Here is a 17,381-nt window from a genome sequence, read left to right as displayed (position 1 = left end):
TGAACTGTCGTCTTGTGATTCTGCCCTTTCAAGATAAAATCCAGTGAGCGTTCCCTTCTGCTTCCCAACTGAGCATATGTATAGGACTTGAACTAATGCAGCCATCTCTCGTGCTTCTCAGGTTGGGCTTGCTTGGGGATGAACAAGTCCCTCGGGCAGAGTCTCTCGTGGATGCACTCTCCAAGCATTTGGCCATGAAGCTTTCCTATGGTAGGCTGTGGGCTATTGGCTAAACATCCCAGCAGAGGAATCATAAGAACCAGTGAATTAGACTGAAGGGCGGGAGCTACACAGTGGGAATGGGGAAAGAACACGCGGACTATTTTTCCAGAGGGGAGAATAAGAGAACTATTAAGTAAGAGTGAACTTGGGTAATATGGCAAAGGAAAAAATCATTAGTTTTACTTTTAATTTTTGACACATTAAGGAAAATGCTGAAGGAGCGTTTTGGGGAGAAGCAGGGACGGCCTCTACAGCAGCACCCAGGTTATAGTGATACCCACCTAGACAGAGGAACCTGGTTAGAGTTACCATTTCCTTGAATTTTTAATTTGGTCTTTGGGCTAAAAAGCAGTATACATAATTGTTTAAGGATATACATAATGGGAGGGGAAACGAGAGCAGAAGGGCAGGCGCAGGGGGATGAAGTACGATACTGGAGTTGTAATGATAGTGACATTTTAAACTGTATGTTTATTTATTTTAAGGCCCTGGAGAGAAAGATATGATTGTGATGAGAGACAACTTTGGAATCAGACATCCTTCTGGACATTTAGAAAATAAAACTATTGATCTTGTGGTTTACGGGGATGTCAATGGTTTTTCAGCTATGGCTAAAACTGTGGGGTTACCCACTGCTATGGCAGCCAAGATGTTACTTGATGGTAAGTTCTTTCCCTGGGGGACCAAGTTTGTCTCCATATTATCTCCAAGTCATTCAGGACCTGGATATCAAATAATTAGTCTTGAGTATGACACTAGCTTTCACTAAAAGTGAGCCAGTTCAGAAGATGTAAGGGCTGGCTGACTGGGAGATCACCTTGTGATGAATAAAAAACCTTGGCTTTGGAGTTAGACCTGATTTCTGTCCCAGCTCAGTCGCAAGATGACTGAGTGATGGGGTGCAAGTTACTTAGCATCTCTAAGTCAGAGTTCCTTCATCTTTAAAGTGGGGATTGTCATGACTAATTCGTAGGGTTGTTGTGACACTAAAGTGAAATAATACATAAAGCTCCTACCACATAGAGGGGTTCCCCAGGGAATGTTAACTGCCTTCTTTTCTTTCCTTACTTTTTTGTATTTTTGGGGTAACACTGAAATAGCAGAGGGTATTCATTTCCAGATCTTCAAAAATATAGGCCACATTTTATTAATCCTCATGTCTCAACATACTATCAATACCAAATATATATTTTGAACTAAATGAATTCAAATTTCAACTCTCCACTCTCCCCTTAAGATGATGTTTGCATTCAATAAGCATCAGCTCTGAATATGACACCCCATTTGGCCCCTGTGAAGGTGTGAGGGGAGTAAAAAACATCAAAACATAAATGGGAAATAATGGGGAAAAAACGTACAGTATCATATTAGCTAAACCACCTAGGGCTTCCCTGGTGATGCAGTGGTTGAGAGTCTGCCTGCCGATGCAGGGGACACGGGTTCGTGCCCTGGTCCGGGAAGATCCCACATGCCGCGGAGTGGCTGGGCCCGTGAGCCATGGCCGCTGAGCCTGCGCGTCCGGAGCCTGTGCTCCGCAACGGGAGAGGCCACAGCAGTGAGAGACCCGCGTACCGCAAAAAAAAAAAAGAAAAAAAAATTAAACCACCTACTTAGTTATTGAGGAACCAGAGTGAAGAAGTGATGAGGGATGAGGGCATCATAGTCTTTAAGGAAAGTGCCCAGACTTACTCTTTCAGCCACCCTAACAGATGCCAGTGCCCAAATAACCAGACTGGTTTTAATTTCATTCTGTTGGTCTCATGCTTTTTAAAAAATGACATCAGCAAATAAAGCAGACCCGTTAGGTTGACTTTACTTTCTTACTAGACTTTATTCTCTGAGTTGGTAGTTAATGCAGTTAAGTGTATAAATTCAGACTCTGTCCCTAACTCCAGCTGTGCTTTCAATTAACTGCTTTTTCTTACAGTGTTGATTAAGTAATAATTTAAAAAAATATTTATGTATTTATTTTGGCTGCGCCGGGTCTTAGTTGCGGCACACAGGATCTTCATTGCGGCATGTGGGCTCTTAGTTGTGGCATGTGGACTTCTTAGTTGCAGCATGCGAACTACTAGTTGCGGCATGCATGTGGGATCTAGCTCCCCGACCAGGGATCGAACCCAGGTCCCCTGAATGGGGAACGCGGAGTCTTACCCACTGGACCACCAGGGAAGTCCCAAAGTAATAATTTAGTAGGGGACATTTAAGCTGCTATTTTGAAAAATCCCTAGGCCTCCAACAACTTGTTGACTCACAGTTTACTGCTGTATGGAGACTCTTGCTGTAGAAGTTAACCTTTCATACCACCTTTAAAATGGTAACTACAAATTTATTTTCTTCTAGGTGAAATTCAAGCTAAAGGCCTGATGGGGCCCTTTTCAAAGGAGATCTATGGACCAATACTGGAGCGAATTAAAGCAGAGGGCATTGTGTATACTACACAGAGCACAATCAAACCGTAATTGAGAATTATATTTTGTTTTTATCTTCCCAGCCAACACAGCTCTGAACTTTTAGGCCACAAACATGCTTGCTAATGTGATATTTTAAAACATAAAGCATGATATGTTTTGATTAAGTCAATACAATGGTGTTTTTGAAATATAAATCTCTATTTTAATATGAAAACATTTGGAACAAGAGATGCCAGTAATTACCAGGGAACTTTAATAATTCTATCATGTATTTTTTCATGTGTATGTAAAAGTGACAATGATTATACTACTTGTTAATTTATTATGCAACTTTTTTCTTACAAGAATATATTTTCCGATAATTAGCAGATGAAGTTTTATCTTTTTAGTAAGAAAAAAATTTCTTCATGCAGCTTTATTTTTCTAACGGATTCAGTTGGATGCTTTTAGATCACCAAAGCTTTGCAATAATACTATTTTATGCCTTTTTGTAAAATGATGATTCATTTAGAAAGTGACATTTCTTATAGCTTTCTTTTAATGTTTGGAGAAGGAAATAGGTAAGACTAAATCAAAATCCACACGGTCACCTCATTAGGCACAGGAAAAGCATTAACAAATCCAACACACTTTTATGATAAAAACACTCAACAAACTAGGAATAGAAGGGAATTCTTCAACCTGATAAAGGGCATCTATGAAAAAACCATAGCTAGTATCATAGTTAATGATGAAAGACTGAAGGATTCCCCCCTAAAATCAGAAACAAGACAAGGATGTATACTCTTGCCATTTCCATTCAACTTGTACTGGAGGGTATAGCTGGGCAATTAGGCAAGAAAATGAAGTAAAGGACATCCAGATTAGAAAGGAAGATGTAAAACTATCTCTAATGTTATACAAAGAAAATTCAAGGGAATACTCTAAGAAAACATTAGAACTAATACATGAGATCAGCAAAGTTGCATGATACAGGATTAATATTCAAAAATTGATTGTATTTGTATACAATATCAATGAATGAAGCAAAAGTAATATTAAGAAAACAATTCTAAGAAAAAGTGTAAAATAGGAATAGATTGAGAGTCCAGAAATAACTCATATTTACAGTCAATTGACTTTTGAAAAAGGTACTAGGACAATTCAATTGAGGAAAATAATCTTTTCATCAAATTGTGCTGAAACAACTGGATATCCACATACAAAAGAATAAAGTTGGACTCCCTACCTCACAGCACATATAAAAATTATCTCAAAATGGACCAAATACCTAAATATGAGAGCAAACACTATAAAACTTCTAGATGAAATCATAGGTGTAAATCTTTATGACCTTGGATTAGGCAGTGTTTTCTTAAATAAATGACACCAAAAGCACAAGCACTGAAAGAAAAACAATAGATAAATTGGGTATCATCATGATTAAAAACTTCTGTGCTTCCAAGAATACCTCAAGAAGGCAAAAGACAACCCATAGAATGAGAAAAAATGTTTGCAAATCATATACCAAGTGAGAGAAGAACTTGTACTTAGAATAGGTAAAGAACTACTGTATTCAAGAAAAAGTCAAAGAACCCAATTAAAATAAATGGACAAAGGATCGCAATTAACAGTTCTCCAAAGAAGACATACAAAAGGCCAATAAGCACATGAAAAGATGCTTAACGTACATTAGCTATCAGGAAAATACAAATCAAACCTACAATGAGATACCACTTCAAAGTCACCAGGATAGCTACTGTGAAAAAATAATAACAAGTGCTGGTGAAGATGTGGAGAAATTGGAGCCCTCATAAACTGCAGGTGGAAATATAAAGTGGTACAACTGCTTGGAAAAACAGTTTGGCAGTTCCTCAAATGGTTAAACATAGAGTTACCATATGATCCAGTAATTCCACTCTTTAGTATTAGAGAAATGAAAATATGTCCACGCAACACCTTGTAAACAGATGTTCATAGCAGCATTATTCATAACAGCCAGAAATCAAAACAAGTCAACTGCCCATCCAGTAATAAATGAATAAGCAAACTGTGGCATATCCATACAATGGAATATTATTTGGCAATTAAAAAGAGATTAAGTACAGTCACTTGCTACAACATGGATAAATATTAAGTGAAAGACGCCAAGCGTGAAAAGCCACATATTGTATGATTTCATTTGTTTGAAATGTCCAGAATAGTCAAATCTCTATATGGAGAAAGTAGATTAGTGGTTGCCTAGGGCTGGGGGGTTTGGGGGCAAGTGGGAGTGACTGCTAATGAGTTTGGGGGTTTTTGGGGGGAGATGAAAGTGTAGAGTTGATCGTGGTAATGGAGGTGCAACTCTGTGAATGTGCTAAAAATCACTGAATTGTGCACTTTGTGTGAATCGCATGCTGTGTGAATTAGGTACCAAGATGTACAAATAAAACTTTGTTTCTCCTTGGAGGAAAGGAATGTTTCTCTTTAGGGATAAAAATTAAACTTTCTGAGGGACTGTGCTCATATTCTGGCATATGAAACATCCTGCCATCGAAATAAGCAGGTGTTATATGTGGGACACATGGCAGTTGAGAAAGCATCTATGCTTTTGGAAAAGGATCAAAGTTGATTACGACCTGGTCCCACCTGCCAAAAATATCAATAATGGAGATCAGTAATCTATTAACAAGTAAAGACATAACTGTTATGAAAGTTTTTTGTTTTTAACCACAACATTGATTTTAACATAATCAATTAGGAAATAACACTTGTGTTGCGTTGATTCCACCCCCAGTCTGGATGAGCACCCAGATGGCATGGGAACTAGGGAACTAGCACCTTGGGTGGGAGCAGGAACCCACTGAGATAATATAATAACTAGTTTGGGCTTTAACTGAGTGATAAAGGGGGTATGATTGAAGGGGGGCTGTCTAACGTTAGTGCTAGAAAAGGAAATGTCAGTAAGCTTGAGTAAAGATATCTAGAGTGAAACACGGCATTGGCTCTCAGTAACAAGTTTTCTACCAGAAATTTCAATAGTAAAGGTGGTGGTGGTAGGATCTGGGTATGGATGGGTAGATTATACTGTACTTAGAAGCATGTGGCCCCTGAGCCACAGTTTGGGAATCCCTGGTCTAACCATTTCAGTAGACTTAATGCTCACATCTTCCAGGTCTTTCTGACTTTTTTGGCTTCCTCCAGATAATACTGATATTTATATGTCCAGCTTTCCTCAACCTAGACTCATGAGACAGAAGTTTCTCTGAGAAGTAGTGTGATTAGTCCTACAACATACTAGCTGTTTCCTTTTCCATAAACTGAAGACAGCAGTAACTCACAGCATGGTTATAAAGGGAACCAGGCAGATGCTGTGTTATGACTTAACCTCAGAAATCACGTAGCATCACTTTCATTGTAGTCACAAGTCCATCCAGATTCAAGGCAAGGGACCATAGATCCACCTCTCACTGGGATGAGTTTCAATGAGTCACATGTGGGCTGAAAGCTATTGTTGAGCTATTTTTGGAAAATACAATCTGCCACAGGAAGGCACCCCAGAAGGAGAGTGGCAGGTAGGTGGATTCTGTGAATATACAGTAAATGACCCCAGTTATCAATGTTTCCTCATTGGCCTTAGTTATTGTCTAACCATTTCATTTTTTTTCTCCAGGTGGTTCTTTGAGCATTTTTATGTATCCTGTGAGATTAGAACTAGACATACTGTGTAAACAAAATGTGGAATGTTTTTCATTTACTCTCTAAAAAGCCCAAGAAATGTGCTTTTAACTTCCCGAGTCCTTTAAAACACTTACCTGAAGTAAAAGTGCTGTAAGAGACTTCTCTAATAGTTTCCATTAGGAAACTTAATGCTATAGTTTTCAATACATACCTTCATTAAACAATTTAGCAGCAAGGAAAAAATTACTTGCATTGGTTCATTTCTCATGTGGATAATTCAGAACTAAAGCAACTCCCCTAGGATTGAAGCAAGATAATAGGAATCTGAGAAAGTCATGTCCAAAGCTTCAGAGGAAAGGATTACAAATTAGCATATCCGGGAAGTTTTTCAAAGGTCAGGCTGTGTGTCTCGAGCTGCTTATAATGTGTCCCAGGTGACAGGCTGATTAGGAGTTTGTTGTGTACGTAACAAGAAGTTTCAATCTCACACACAATTTTTCTTACTCCCGCTTCCAAATCTTATTTTTTCTTTTTAAAAATGATTACCTTAAGAAACTTGTTAACTTTAATGCCTAGGATGTCCAGATTTGTTTTATATATATAAATTTATTTATTTTTAAAATTTTTGGCTGCGTTGGGTCTTCGTTGCTGCATGCAGGCTCTCTCTAATTGCGGCGAGCAGGGGCCACTCTTCGCGGCAGTGCCCGAGCTTCTCATTGTGGTGGCTTCTCTTGTTGCAGAGCACAGGCTCTAGGCACGTGGGCTCAGTAGTTGTGGTCCACGGGCTCAGTTGCTTCGCGGCATGTGGGATTTTCCCGGACCAGGGCTCGAACCCATGTTCCCTGTGTTGGCAGGCGGATTCTTAACCACTGCGCCACCAGGGAAATCCCGGATGTCCAGATTTTTAAAACCAGTGTAGTGTGTTTTATTTATATGCCTTAACATTTAATACCACCTACCCTAACACACCAATATTGTACTAATGAGGAGGAAACCTCTAATATACAAGAATATTTTGCAATTAGCCAGTGAGTGGATGATAGATAATCAATCATGATTTATAATAATAAAAGTGTTTTTGTTTATTTTGACAAATGTGTATATTTTTCCCACTTTCCCTAAAAAGTTCACTTTAATTAAGTAAATACTTAGTATTTCTGACTCTATGTGCTATTTATGAATGGAATTCAATTCTAAGAAACTAAAATGTATCTGCTTATAAAGAGTTCTTATTTTCTAAGTTTTGTCTATTAAAGTCATTTTGGATGCTAACAAATTAGGGGCTTTCAGATGAGAAATGTGAAAATTAAGTAAGAGTCCTATGGTGTAATATTGAGTAGAACATGCACATATTAAATATTTGTATTAATTTGATATGAAGGAGCAGCTGCCATAAATTCTCAGGTAGTATCAGGCTGAGACCCATGATGGACTATATAGAGTCCCATGCATTTCGCTAAATAGGTGGGTCATGCTCATCTTTAATACCTCTCTGCAGATTGCAAAACTGCTCTACGTGATTTAATATCGGAGATAAAGTCTGTATAGAACACCATTTCTCAATTGGGCTAATTTACAAAGGTGCTACAGAAAAAGAAAATGGGTCAAAATTGACACATTTATTGTATGTTGAGGAACACTACCTATAGAGTGTCGGGTTTCCCAGGATCACTAAAGAGCATTTTTGTCCTAGGTAAAGCAAAACAAAACAACCCCAATTCATTCATTAATTCACTCCTTATTCATTCATTTATCTAAAATGTAGTGAGTGTTTTTAACGTGCCCAGTCCTGTTCTAGGTATAGAAATACAGAGGTTTACAAGAGCCAAAGTTCCTCTCCTCATGGAGCTTATATACAAATAGGGGGGGACAGACAACAAATATAAAATACGTCAGGAAGCAAAATGTGCTCCGGAGAAAAAGCAGGGTAAGGAGACGGGAGGGCCTGGGGTGAGGGGCTTGCGGAGAGGGGGCCCCACATTCGGCTTGCACACGCGGGACACTGAGGCAGCTCAAGTCCCTTCCAATGATCAGCACTAAATATTCTGAAGATCTTCCTTAGGAGGAGGGGGATGCTGCTTCCAACAGGCCGATTGGGGAATGCTGCTCAAAGAGATGTTTGAGCAGAAGCCTGAACCCAGGAGTGGAGCCCTAAGACTCCAGTACCTGAGCAGTGGGAGTGTAAACTGTACAACTCTCGGAAAGCCAAAGAGTATTAAGACACATAAAAATATTCATACAATCTTCTCACCAACTGGCACTTACAGGAATTGGTACTAAGGAAACATCCTAAATATGGTAAAAGGCTTTTACATAAAGAAATGTTTATCATAGTTTTGTAGTTTAGGAAGAATTTGAAAAGAGCCTAAACAGCTGACATCACGAAAGTGATCACAAGAGCCCCGGTACACCACGAGGGCGGGTTCCTCCACCCTGGTACTACCGACATGCTGTGCTGTACGACTCTTCGTTGTGAGGGCTGTCCTGTGCATTTCGGAATGTTTAGCAGCATTTCTAGCTTCTGCCCGGTAAGTGCCAGCAGCACATCCCCTTCAGATGCGAAAACCAAAAATGTCTCCAGACACTGCCAAATGTCCCCTGGGGCGCAATACTATCCCTGTTTGAAAACCACTATACAAGGTAGAATATTACACAGTAACAATGATAGGTTTATAATTATGTGTAATAAAAATGCCTATGTAACAACATGAAAGGCAGCATAAAAATATATTCATAACAAGGCCACAATTATGTGATAAAACAATGTGTGGATAAAAGCTGTGAATGCAATAAAACTATGAAATTTTGGTAAATAATTGGGTAAGACTTATGAGGCTTACTTACGAGGCTTCATTTATTTTCACTTCTCATAATTGATTATTGTCTCAGAGTTAAGCTTCGTAAGATGAGGAAAGATTGCTATATCTGACAGGATCGTCTTTTTTTTATTGGTTTCAGGGTATTTTTATTAGAATTTGTCTATAAAATACTTGGTTATCATACCTGCACTTGCAACATTACATTCTCTTGGAAGAGACCCTACAAGGCACCTCACTAATAAAAAAAACCATGAAGGAAAAAAATTCTATATCCCTTCAAAGGCCATTTGTTCCTGGGACAAAGGCAAACGGAAAAATAGAAAAAATAATTGTGACATGGACTCCTTGTTCAGATTAGACTTTGTGGGTTACGGGGAAACAAAACTGTAAAACAAGAGGTGTAAGAGACAAGGCTAGAAAAGCAACCAAGGAATCAGAATTAACCTTCTGGCCTTCCTCCCTGGGAGGGTGAGAAAGAAGCATGTTAATTGTTTTATACCCTGTAGGTCAGTACTTATCAATATTTTGTGATTTGTGACACTATTTGTTGGAATTTTTTTCTATTTCAAAACTCTTCATGACTATTGCTTTAAAAGGAAAGCTAAAAAGGTAGAAACATAGGACTTCCCTGGTGGCGCAGTGGTTAAGAATCCGCCTGCCGATGCAGAGGATGCGGGTTCGTGCCCCGGTCCGGGAAGATCCCTCATGACTATCGCCTTAAAAGGAAAGCTAAAATGGTAGACATATAGGGCTTCCCTGGTGGCGCAGTGGTTGAGCGTCCGCCTGCCGATGCAGGGGACGCGAGTTCGTGCCCCGGTCTGGGAAGATCCTTCATGACTATCGCTTTCTAAAGGTAGAAATATAGGGCTTCCCTGGTGGCGCAGTGGTTGAGCGTCCGCCTGCCGATGCAGGGGACGCGGGTTCGTGCCCCGGTCCGGGAAGATCCCACATGCCGCGGAGCGGCTGGGCCCGTGAGCCATGGCCGCTGAGCCTGCGCGTCCGGAGCCTGTGCTCTGCAACGGGAGAGGCCCCAACAGTGAGAGGACCGAAAAAAGAAAAAAAAGAAAAAAAAAAAAGTATAAGTTTCTATTTTTAGGTTTTTATTTTCTTTTGCGGTACGCGGGCCTCTCACTGTTGGGGCCTCTCCCGTTGCGGAGCACAGGCTCCGGACGCGCAGGCTCAGCGGCCATGGCTCACGGGCCCAGCCGCTCCGCGGCATGTGGGATCTTCCCGGACCGGGGCACGAACCCGCGTCCCCTGCATCGGCAGGCGGACGCTCAACCACTGCGCCACCAGGGAAGCCCTAGCTTTCCTTTTAAAACGATAGTCTTGAGGGATCTTCCCGGACCGGGGCACGAACTCGCGTCCCCTGCATCGGCAGGCGGACGCTCAACCACTGCGCCACCAGGGAAGCCCAGCACCTTGCGATAGATTGCTGAGTTCTAACCTCAGAGTTCCTGATATTTTAGATCTGGGATGGAAGTCCAGGATTTGCATTTCTAACAAGTTCCTGGGTTTTTCTCATGCTGCTGGTCTGGGAACCATACTCTGAGAACCACTGGTTTCAACAAAACTTTTCCTGGCCTCCCGCTTTAGGCACTGACCTGGGCATTCTTGGGGACTGGTGCCCCCTTTGCGGGCAGTGTTCTAAAACACTCCTGGCTGAGGCAGGGGACTGCTTCCAGTATCAGAGCAGGCTTGCTACCCATGATTCCCTGTTTTCCTGCCCTTCACCTCCACATAGCTCTTAAATCCTGACAATAGGATTGTCACCTAGGACTTACCTTTTTCCACTCTGGGAGTTAGGACCTCCTGGTCCTTGTTCATTCACCCACTTGTCTCCCAAACCAGCTTAGCTTCTCCCTCGCTGGCAAATCTGCCTGCTTCTAACTCCCAGCTTAGTTCTAAACCAGTTTCCCAACATTTCTTGGTACATCATGCCCTCAGCTTCTGAGTAACATTTTCATAGCTCCCCTAAGCCAAAGGAAATACATAATGGTTCTGTTTATTAAGTAGTTAGATCCAAATAATTTAGTAGTAGTAATTGTGTAGTGTCAGTACACATTGCTGTGTTGTCCTCAAAAATCTTCAGTTTTGTGAGTTTCCTGTGTGCCTTAAGGCAGTTTGGGAATCAGCTCTATACACTGTCCCATCCCATCAACCTTCTTTCACGTCCATAATCTCAGAGGGAACATGTCCACAATTTTCTGCTACACATGCCTCAGCACTCCACAAGCAAACACAAATTGATGGCAATATTTATATTTATTTTTGCAATGCCTTGGATAAAAACCATTTAAACAATGTCGGGTAAGGTGTTATTCTCATAAAAACATCTTCTTTCAAAACAAATGTATTTTTATTTTCCATAAAAGTTAAAATTACATGCTAAAACAGAGTTAACCACAACACAAAACAATATCAGAAGACTCACAGAGTAAGACCAGATGATGAGCTGCAACATTAAACTAAACAATTACACAGAACTAGAAAACTGACTCAGTAGTAAAATATAAAAATCTACAATTATAAATATAAATTTGGTCCATGGAGATGCTAGAGCAGTATTTACAGTAAGTATCAGATTATTTCTACTTTAGGTGAATACTGTGGTTGTAAAATGTTGAATATCATAGGGAACAGAGTGTTTTATTTACAGTATACTATATTAAAAGTTATATTTCTAGCAAACCTGACGATTGCTACAAATACAGCTAAAAATTTGACACTAAAAACAAACATGTTTTCTGTAGTTGGGAATTCCTAATATCTATAAATTGAAATTCTCTGTTAAAATCAATATGAAAAAAAGATACCACAATTCCATTCTTAGAAATACGGTAAATTTCAATCATTTTAGTTTAAACACAATAAGTGAATCACAAGAAGTTTTGCAAAAAGGCACACATTGTTAATGATGTAAACTTGGCAGCAGAATCCTATGCCATGATAGTTACTGTCAGGTGATGTGAAGTAAACAGATAACAGAAGAACTGGACTAATTTTCCTGTCTAATTTTAGAAAGAGGAAAGCAATGTCCAGATGTGGACTCTTCTCACCCTTTTCCATGTTAAACTAAAGACTCTAAGCTCTCGGCTATATTTCCATCAGGCAACGCTGCGCCATTACTGTCCAGAGAGGTGGACGGATTCTCTTCCTGCCTGGTGCTCACAAGGCTGAGGACTGCTTTGTAGAGAAATTGATACTGCTCCTGGAGAACAGAGAATGGGAGGTCAGAAACAGAAAGCTCGCTGAAGACATACGTTTGTAAAAAGAAGCAAGGTTTTTAGTCACCCTTTGCCACTGTCATAGAAAGGCGTGTTAAGGGCTCTGTTATAATCAGCAGAGGCACCCCATCCGTATTAATGTCTCTTTCTGATTAAATTTAAAGTGGCTCTATAATTAGCCAACATTCATTGACCTAGAACACTGGCCCACTACATTTGCCAATGGTAAGCACTCCATTCTTACTCATTTACTTCATGGAATCAGAAGGTGATGTGATGAGGTTCTGATACTGATTTATCAACTTGTGTGTAAACCTTTTGGCACTAGGCTCCTGTAACCCACTAAGTTATTCATTTTCCTTTCTCCTTTTGTTACAAAATCTGTTGGGTTTGTCTATTTATGAAGAGGTCTCAGGACTGCACTGTCAGCCCAGGAACTCATGAGGAATGCAGGCCTTTCACAAGACCCACTGTTTACCAAGTATCCTTCACACTCTACCAGCCCGACGGGTCTTATGTCCTGCTTGGTGAGAAGGAGAGTGTGTGCCTGTGTACCCTGCTGTGGTCTCATGGTAGAGACACACAGAAGAATAAAGTAGTTGTTCTCTTACAGATGCCAACTTGGGGATGGTGAGGTGGGGGAAGGTAGTTGCAAAGGACATGAGCAAGTGGCTGGCTCCATAGTAGAAAATCATTAGGACCACACGTCTCATTAAATGCATTTGTGAAACCTGGGTATAAGTTTAGTCCGCCGAAAGCAATTTCATACAAGACAAGCTTGATACAACTCAACTCTCCTGAATGAGACTTTCAATAAGGGCTCCTCTGAAGTGCATGTGCACAAGGGTTACCTTACTCTCTGGCAGCTGGTCTGGGCTAGAGCTTTGAAGATGGACCCTTTATAAGGCCCTTACACGTACCCAGACTAGGAAGCTGGAAGTGAGCCTATGACCTCTGCATCCACCTAAGCTTCTCCCACTGGGGCATTTGCACAAAGTTCCCTATTGTCTTTCTAGCTCTTGTTTCTATAATAAAAAAACTTCCAAATTATTCTCAGAGTTGAGACATTTTTCCAGATGTGCTATGCTCTTTCTTGATTGTACGAGTGTCTCTCTCTCTCTCTCTTTTCAAAACTATCCCCAGAATTAGCTACTTCTTAAGTTCAGAAAATGAATCTGGCTTGAGAAAAAGGTGAACAGCTGAAGTCTATCTTCTGACTCTTCTTTGAGGCTATGTAGAGCCCTAACCCTGGGAAAATAACTATTTATTTTGTTGGATAAATCAGATTAGTTGGTGCTTCTACTGAGGATACGTTTCAGAATTACAATAAGTCTTGCAAAAAGGCACACAATGAAATTTAAAAATTTTGATCCATCAATTTTCTGGAAAATAAACTTCAAATGTTTACTGTTCCAGTTCTATGGATTGCAAACTGAACATAATTCAGCTTGAAAACTACATGCTAACATTATCAATGTGATCTTTTTTGATACAGGACAAAACGATTTTGGTAGCCTCTAGAAAGTGACTTGTGCTCTAATGAGAAAAGTCTGGTTCGCTGCTTTATTACTTACAGCATCAGCAAAGACTCCTGGCCTCATCAAATTGATCATCTTGGCTACCTGGTAAACATCCACTGAATTTTCTTTTTCTAGTTGGTGCATAAGGGTTGTCAGAGCACAGAAAGTTCCTGCTGTCACTCCTCCATGCCTGGAAACAAATGGAAGGAACAAAGACTCCATTCAGATGCAGCACATGTTCACATTTGAAACTCACAGAGCACATGGCCTTGATAATTTTGCAGTAAGAACACTGAAATTTTTAATAAATTGTCTCATTCCTTTATAGTGCATGGAACTGTGGTCTACTTCGAATCACTGGGAAGTGTTCATGATATTACTAATGAGACACTTTATAGAAGTTCAATATTTGGTGATACATTTCTTATTTTTATACTATGGAAGGGGTTGGCAGTAAATCAAAATGATCTGACTGAGGTTATAATATATATTATGTAATATTATCATATGCGTCATATATAATATGGATTGCTATATAACATAATTCCAGCATATGCATTTTTTATTTGTTCACAACTGAAACTTGGAAAGATCTGTTGGATAAAATTCCTGTTTCTGGTAAATAAAAAATATATCAATTTTACTCCTATCCCAGGAAGCCAATGGCTGAGACACGCCTTGCTGGTTAGCACCTGAAGATTCAGGTTCTAAAACACTGACTCATCGCACAAAGTGTTCTTAGTGTAGAATGCAACAGCAGATGCTTGTGATCAGGCACACATTTTCTGCCTTCAACAGGAGCTCCCAGAGAAGCGGAGAAAACCCCCAAAACTATTCTGTGTTAATCCTGTCCATGAGAAGCAGATAAGCCACCCCGGCTAAACAATTCACGATTGGTCCAAAGTATTAGGTTAGTACAAAGACCACAGAAATATACATACACACAGAGAACGTCAGGTGTGAATTGATTTAAAGTGTGGAACTTACTCATCATGAACAATCATGGGTCCATCCCTGGTGGCAGCTTCTTCTTTGATAATACTTATAAGTTCAAAAGTTTTACTAATGGGGCTATCTGGATTTGGCCATTTGGGACACTGAAAATGCCGCACTTCAAGTACATAATCATCCTATAAGAAGAGATAAAAATTACTGTTTTAGAAAGTGTCATATTGGTTGGTGAGTAGATGAATTGAGGAAAGTCAGGAATTATAGGAAGGCAATAAAACCAAGAAACACGCTGAGTGAGCAGCAGTAGTTGCAGCCTGTCCTCCACCATGGAATGGAGAAACTGCCGCGACACCACATTTGCCAGGTACAGAGGTGATCTCTTTTTTATTCAAAAATAAACCTTGTTTGTGGGCTTATCTTGCCAATCAAATCATGAACAAAGATGTATCTGTGCCGATAAATTTAAACTTACAAAAAGAAATCTTCAGTTTTAAAATTAGTTTTAAAAATAACATAGACTTCTTCCTCTAAAAATTGTGAATCACTATATCGTACACCTGTAACATACAATATTGTACATCAACTATACTTAAATTTAAAAAAAGAAAAAAATAGCATAGACTTCTTCAAATACCAGCATTACTCAGGTTTAACTAAGGGAAGAATAAGATTGCTTGACACGGTGTGGGAAATGCTGGTAAGGAGGATGGAGACATGGTTTCCACTCCAGTCTCAGTTCTGATCCTTGCTTATTAAGTGACCAAACCAGGTTGTGTGACTTTAAATCTCTTAAATCTCTGATCCCCAGTCTCCCAAAGTGGCTTATACATATATAAAAATTTGATTTATGACTGAACTGGTATTGTTGATCTATAAATGATACTGGAACAATGGTTATTCACACAAAAATAATAAAATTGGACCCTTGACTCACAAAATATAAAACATCAGTTTCAGGCAGAAGTATAAAACATTTAGAAAACAATATATTTGCATTATTAATTTTATAAGTTTTGGTCAAATATTCTAGCGAATACTCAATCTTCTTATGTACCCTATATGTTTTACCAGTTTCAGAATCAGGGTAAAGTGGAACATTTAAACCATCTAAAACATGATTTATTTTTTTTCTGATTGAGAAAGTCCTCTGAATTTCACATGCTTTACTCATCACTATTAGCATCTTTCAGTCTTTCACAGGAGCTGTGCAATAATTTATGAACTGTGCTGTAATCATAGAAAGAGTTATTGACAAAGAATTAAAATTGGTGCCTTGTAGGTAATCAGGAGTCTAGTAAAACAACACTAGTTCATTGCACTGCATGTTTTCAAAGCAGTTCTTCACTTAATAACCCTCTGTACATGAGTAGAGAGCAGTACGCTTTTTTTGGTAGGTAATATTTTTCCCATTTTATTTAGGAGAATACAAGGTAAGGACTTGCCTTAAAACATGAGAATTAGGATTAATGAAATTATTTTTTTACTCTGTTTATTTTCAGCTTAACTTCTATCAGCAACTGCTTTGGAGTAAAAGACAAATCTTTGACTTCCTGTGTGTGTAGAAGTCAGGGATGGTGGAGTTTAGTGATGGCTAATTGTTTAATGATTCTATAAGATTTTGCAAATGAAAATGACAAGTAAGGTAAAATTTATTATTTGGGTAATCTGGCTCAATTTGTAAGAAATCAGATTCCTTCTTTTTAGTTCTAGGAGAGATTCTTAAATTGGCATATATTTAACATGTGCTTAAGATGAAAAGTTTGTCATTTAAACTATGTCCATACCTGGGTAGCTTCTAAGATAAAATCTTGCATTGTAAGTTTTTCTTCGTTAGACAGACATTTGTGTTCTTCAGCCATAAGAGTGACCTTAAAACTCTCACAATTTATGGGCTCATCCTTATTTGGCCAGTAAACAAATTCATCTTCTGCCTGGAGGATTAAAAACCAAAGAAGGTTCTAGATTTTAATAAAATGTTTAAGTCAGACTGTGAAACGAAGTTAACTGGTTGCCATAGACAATTCAACTCAAATTTTTCTTTGAATCTCAATATTTACTCTTAAAATATCCTAACAACTTTTATTTAAAAAAACGTAAATAGAAACATATGGGCTGACTTCCTTTATGATTGCAATTCTAATTTCCTTAAGCAGCGTAATAAATACTTAAGTTAATTTCAGCCTACTTTTATTTAAAACTGTCATTCAACAATTTCAGACCTGGGATATAGTATCCAAACCAAGTCCAATAATAGACAAGGTGCAACTTCAATATTAGTTTATTGGTTGAAAAAAATACATTCTTTGTATGCTGGACTTCTGGTGGTTGTGTCTTGATACCTACCCTGTAAAGAACATGCCAAAAATGACCTGAGGGACTTACCATGTTTTGACCATCTGGAAGCATAACGACCAGCTGGGCGTTATGGTCCCAGATCATCCTCCAGAAATCCTTGATGGTATGGAGAAGGGGATGTTGGGTGATGATGAATTCATTGCTCTGATAATAACCCTACAAAACCAAAGAGAACATAGAAAGAGCCTTGGCATGTGACTTTAAACATTCAAAAAACATTTATAGGTTAAT

The 17,381-nt window shown here is 39.1% G+C and overlaps 2 protein-coding genes across 7 annotated transcripts in view; one reads left to right on the top strand and one right to left on the bottom strand.

Moving 5' to 3' along the window:
- Nucleotides 1-4,845, top strand: part of AASS (aminoadipate-semialdehyde synthase) — a 92,316-nt gene extending 87,471 nt beyond the window's left edge. For all 5 annotated transcript variants that reach the window (XM_079932650.1, XM_079932652.1, XM_079932649.1 and 2 more), the window contains 3 exons: nt 122-210; nt 708-884; nt 2,566-4,845. In XM_079932650.1, the coding sequence (XP_079788776.1) occupies nt 122-210; nt 708-884; nt 2,566-2,684 (385 nt within the window). In that variant the 3' untranslated portion in view covers nt 2,685-4,845. The remainder of the gene's footprint in view (nt 1-121; nt 211-707; nt 885-2,565) is intronic.
- Nucleotides 4,846-11,047: 6,202 nt separating this feature from the next.
- The window catches only part of PTPRZ1 (protein tyrosine phosphatase receptor type Z1), a 161,044-nt gene continuing 154,710 nt past the window's right edge, over nt 11,048-17,381 (bottom strand). For both annotated transcript variants that reach the window (XM_079931918.1, XM_079931919.1), the window contains 5 exons: nt 17,178-17,306; nt 16,580-16,726; nt 14,832-14,974; nt 13,899-14,034; nt 11,048-12,308 (listed from right to left, as the gene is read on the bottom strand). In XM_079931918.1, the coding sequence (XP_079788044.1) occupies nt 12,168-12,308; nt 13,899-14,034; nt 14,832-14,974; nt 16,580-16,726; nt 17,178-17,306 (696 nt within the window). In that variant the 3' untranslated portion in view covers nt 11,048-12,167. The remainder of the gene's footprint in view (nt 12,309-13,898; nt 14,035-14,831; nt 14,975-16,579; nt 16,727-17,177; nt 17,307-17,381) is intronic.

The sequence above is a fragment of the Stenella coeruleoalba genome (assembly GCF_951394435.1).
Source record: "Stenella coeruleoalba genome assembly, chromosome: 9".
Taxonomy (NCBI): domain Eukaryota; kingdom Metazoa; phylum Chordata; class Mammalia; order Artiodactyla; family Delphinidae; genus Stenella; species Stenella coeruleoalba.
This window is presented reverse-complemented; position numbering and strand designations above follow the sequence as displayed.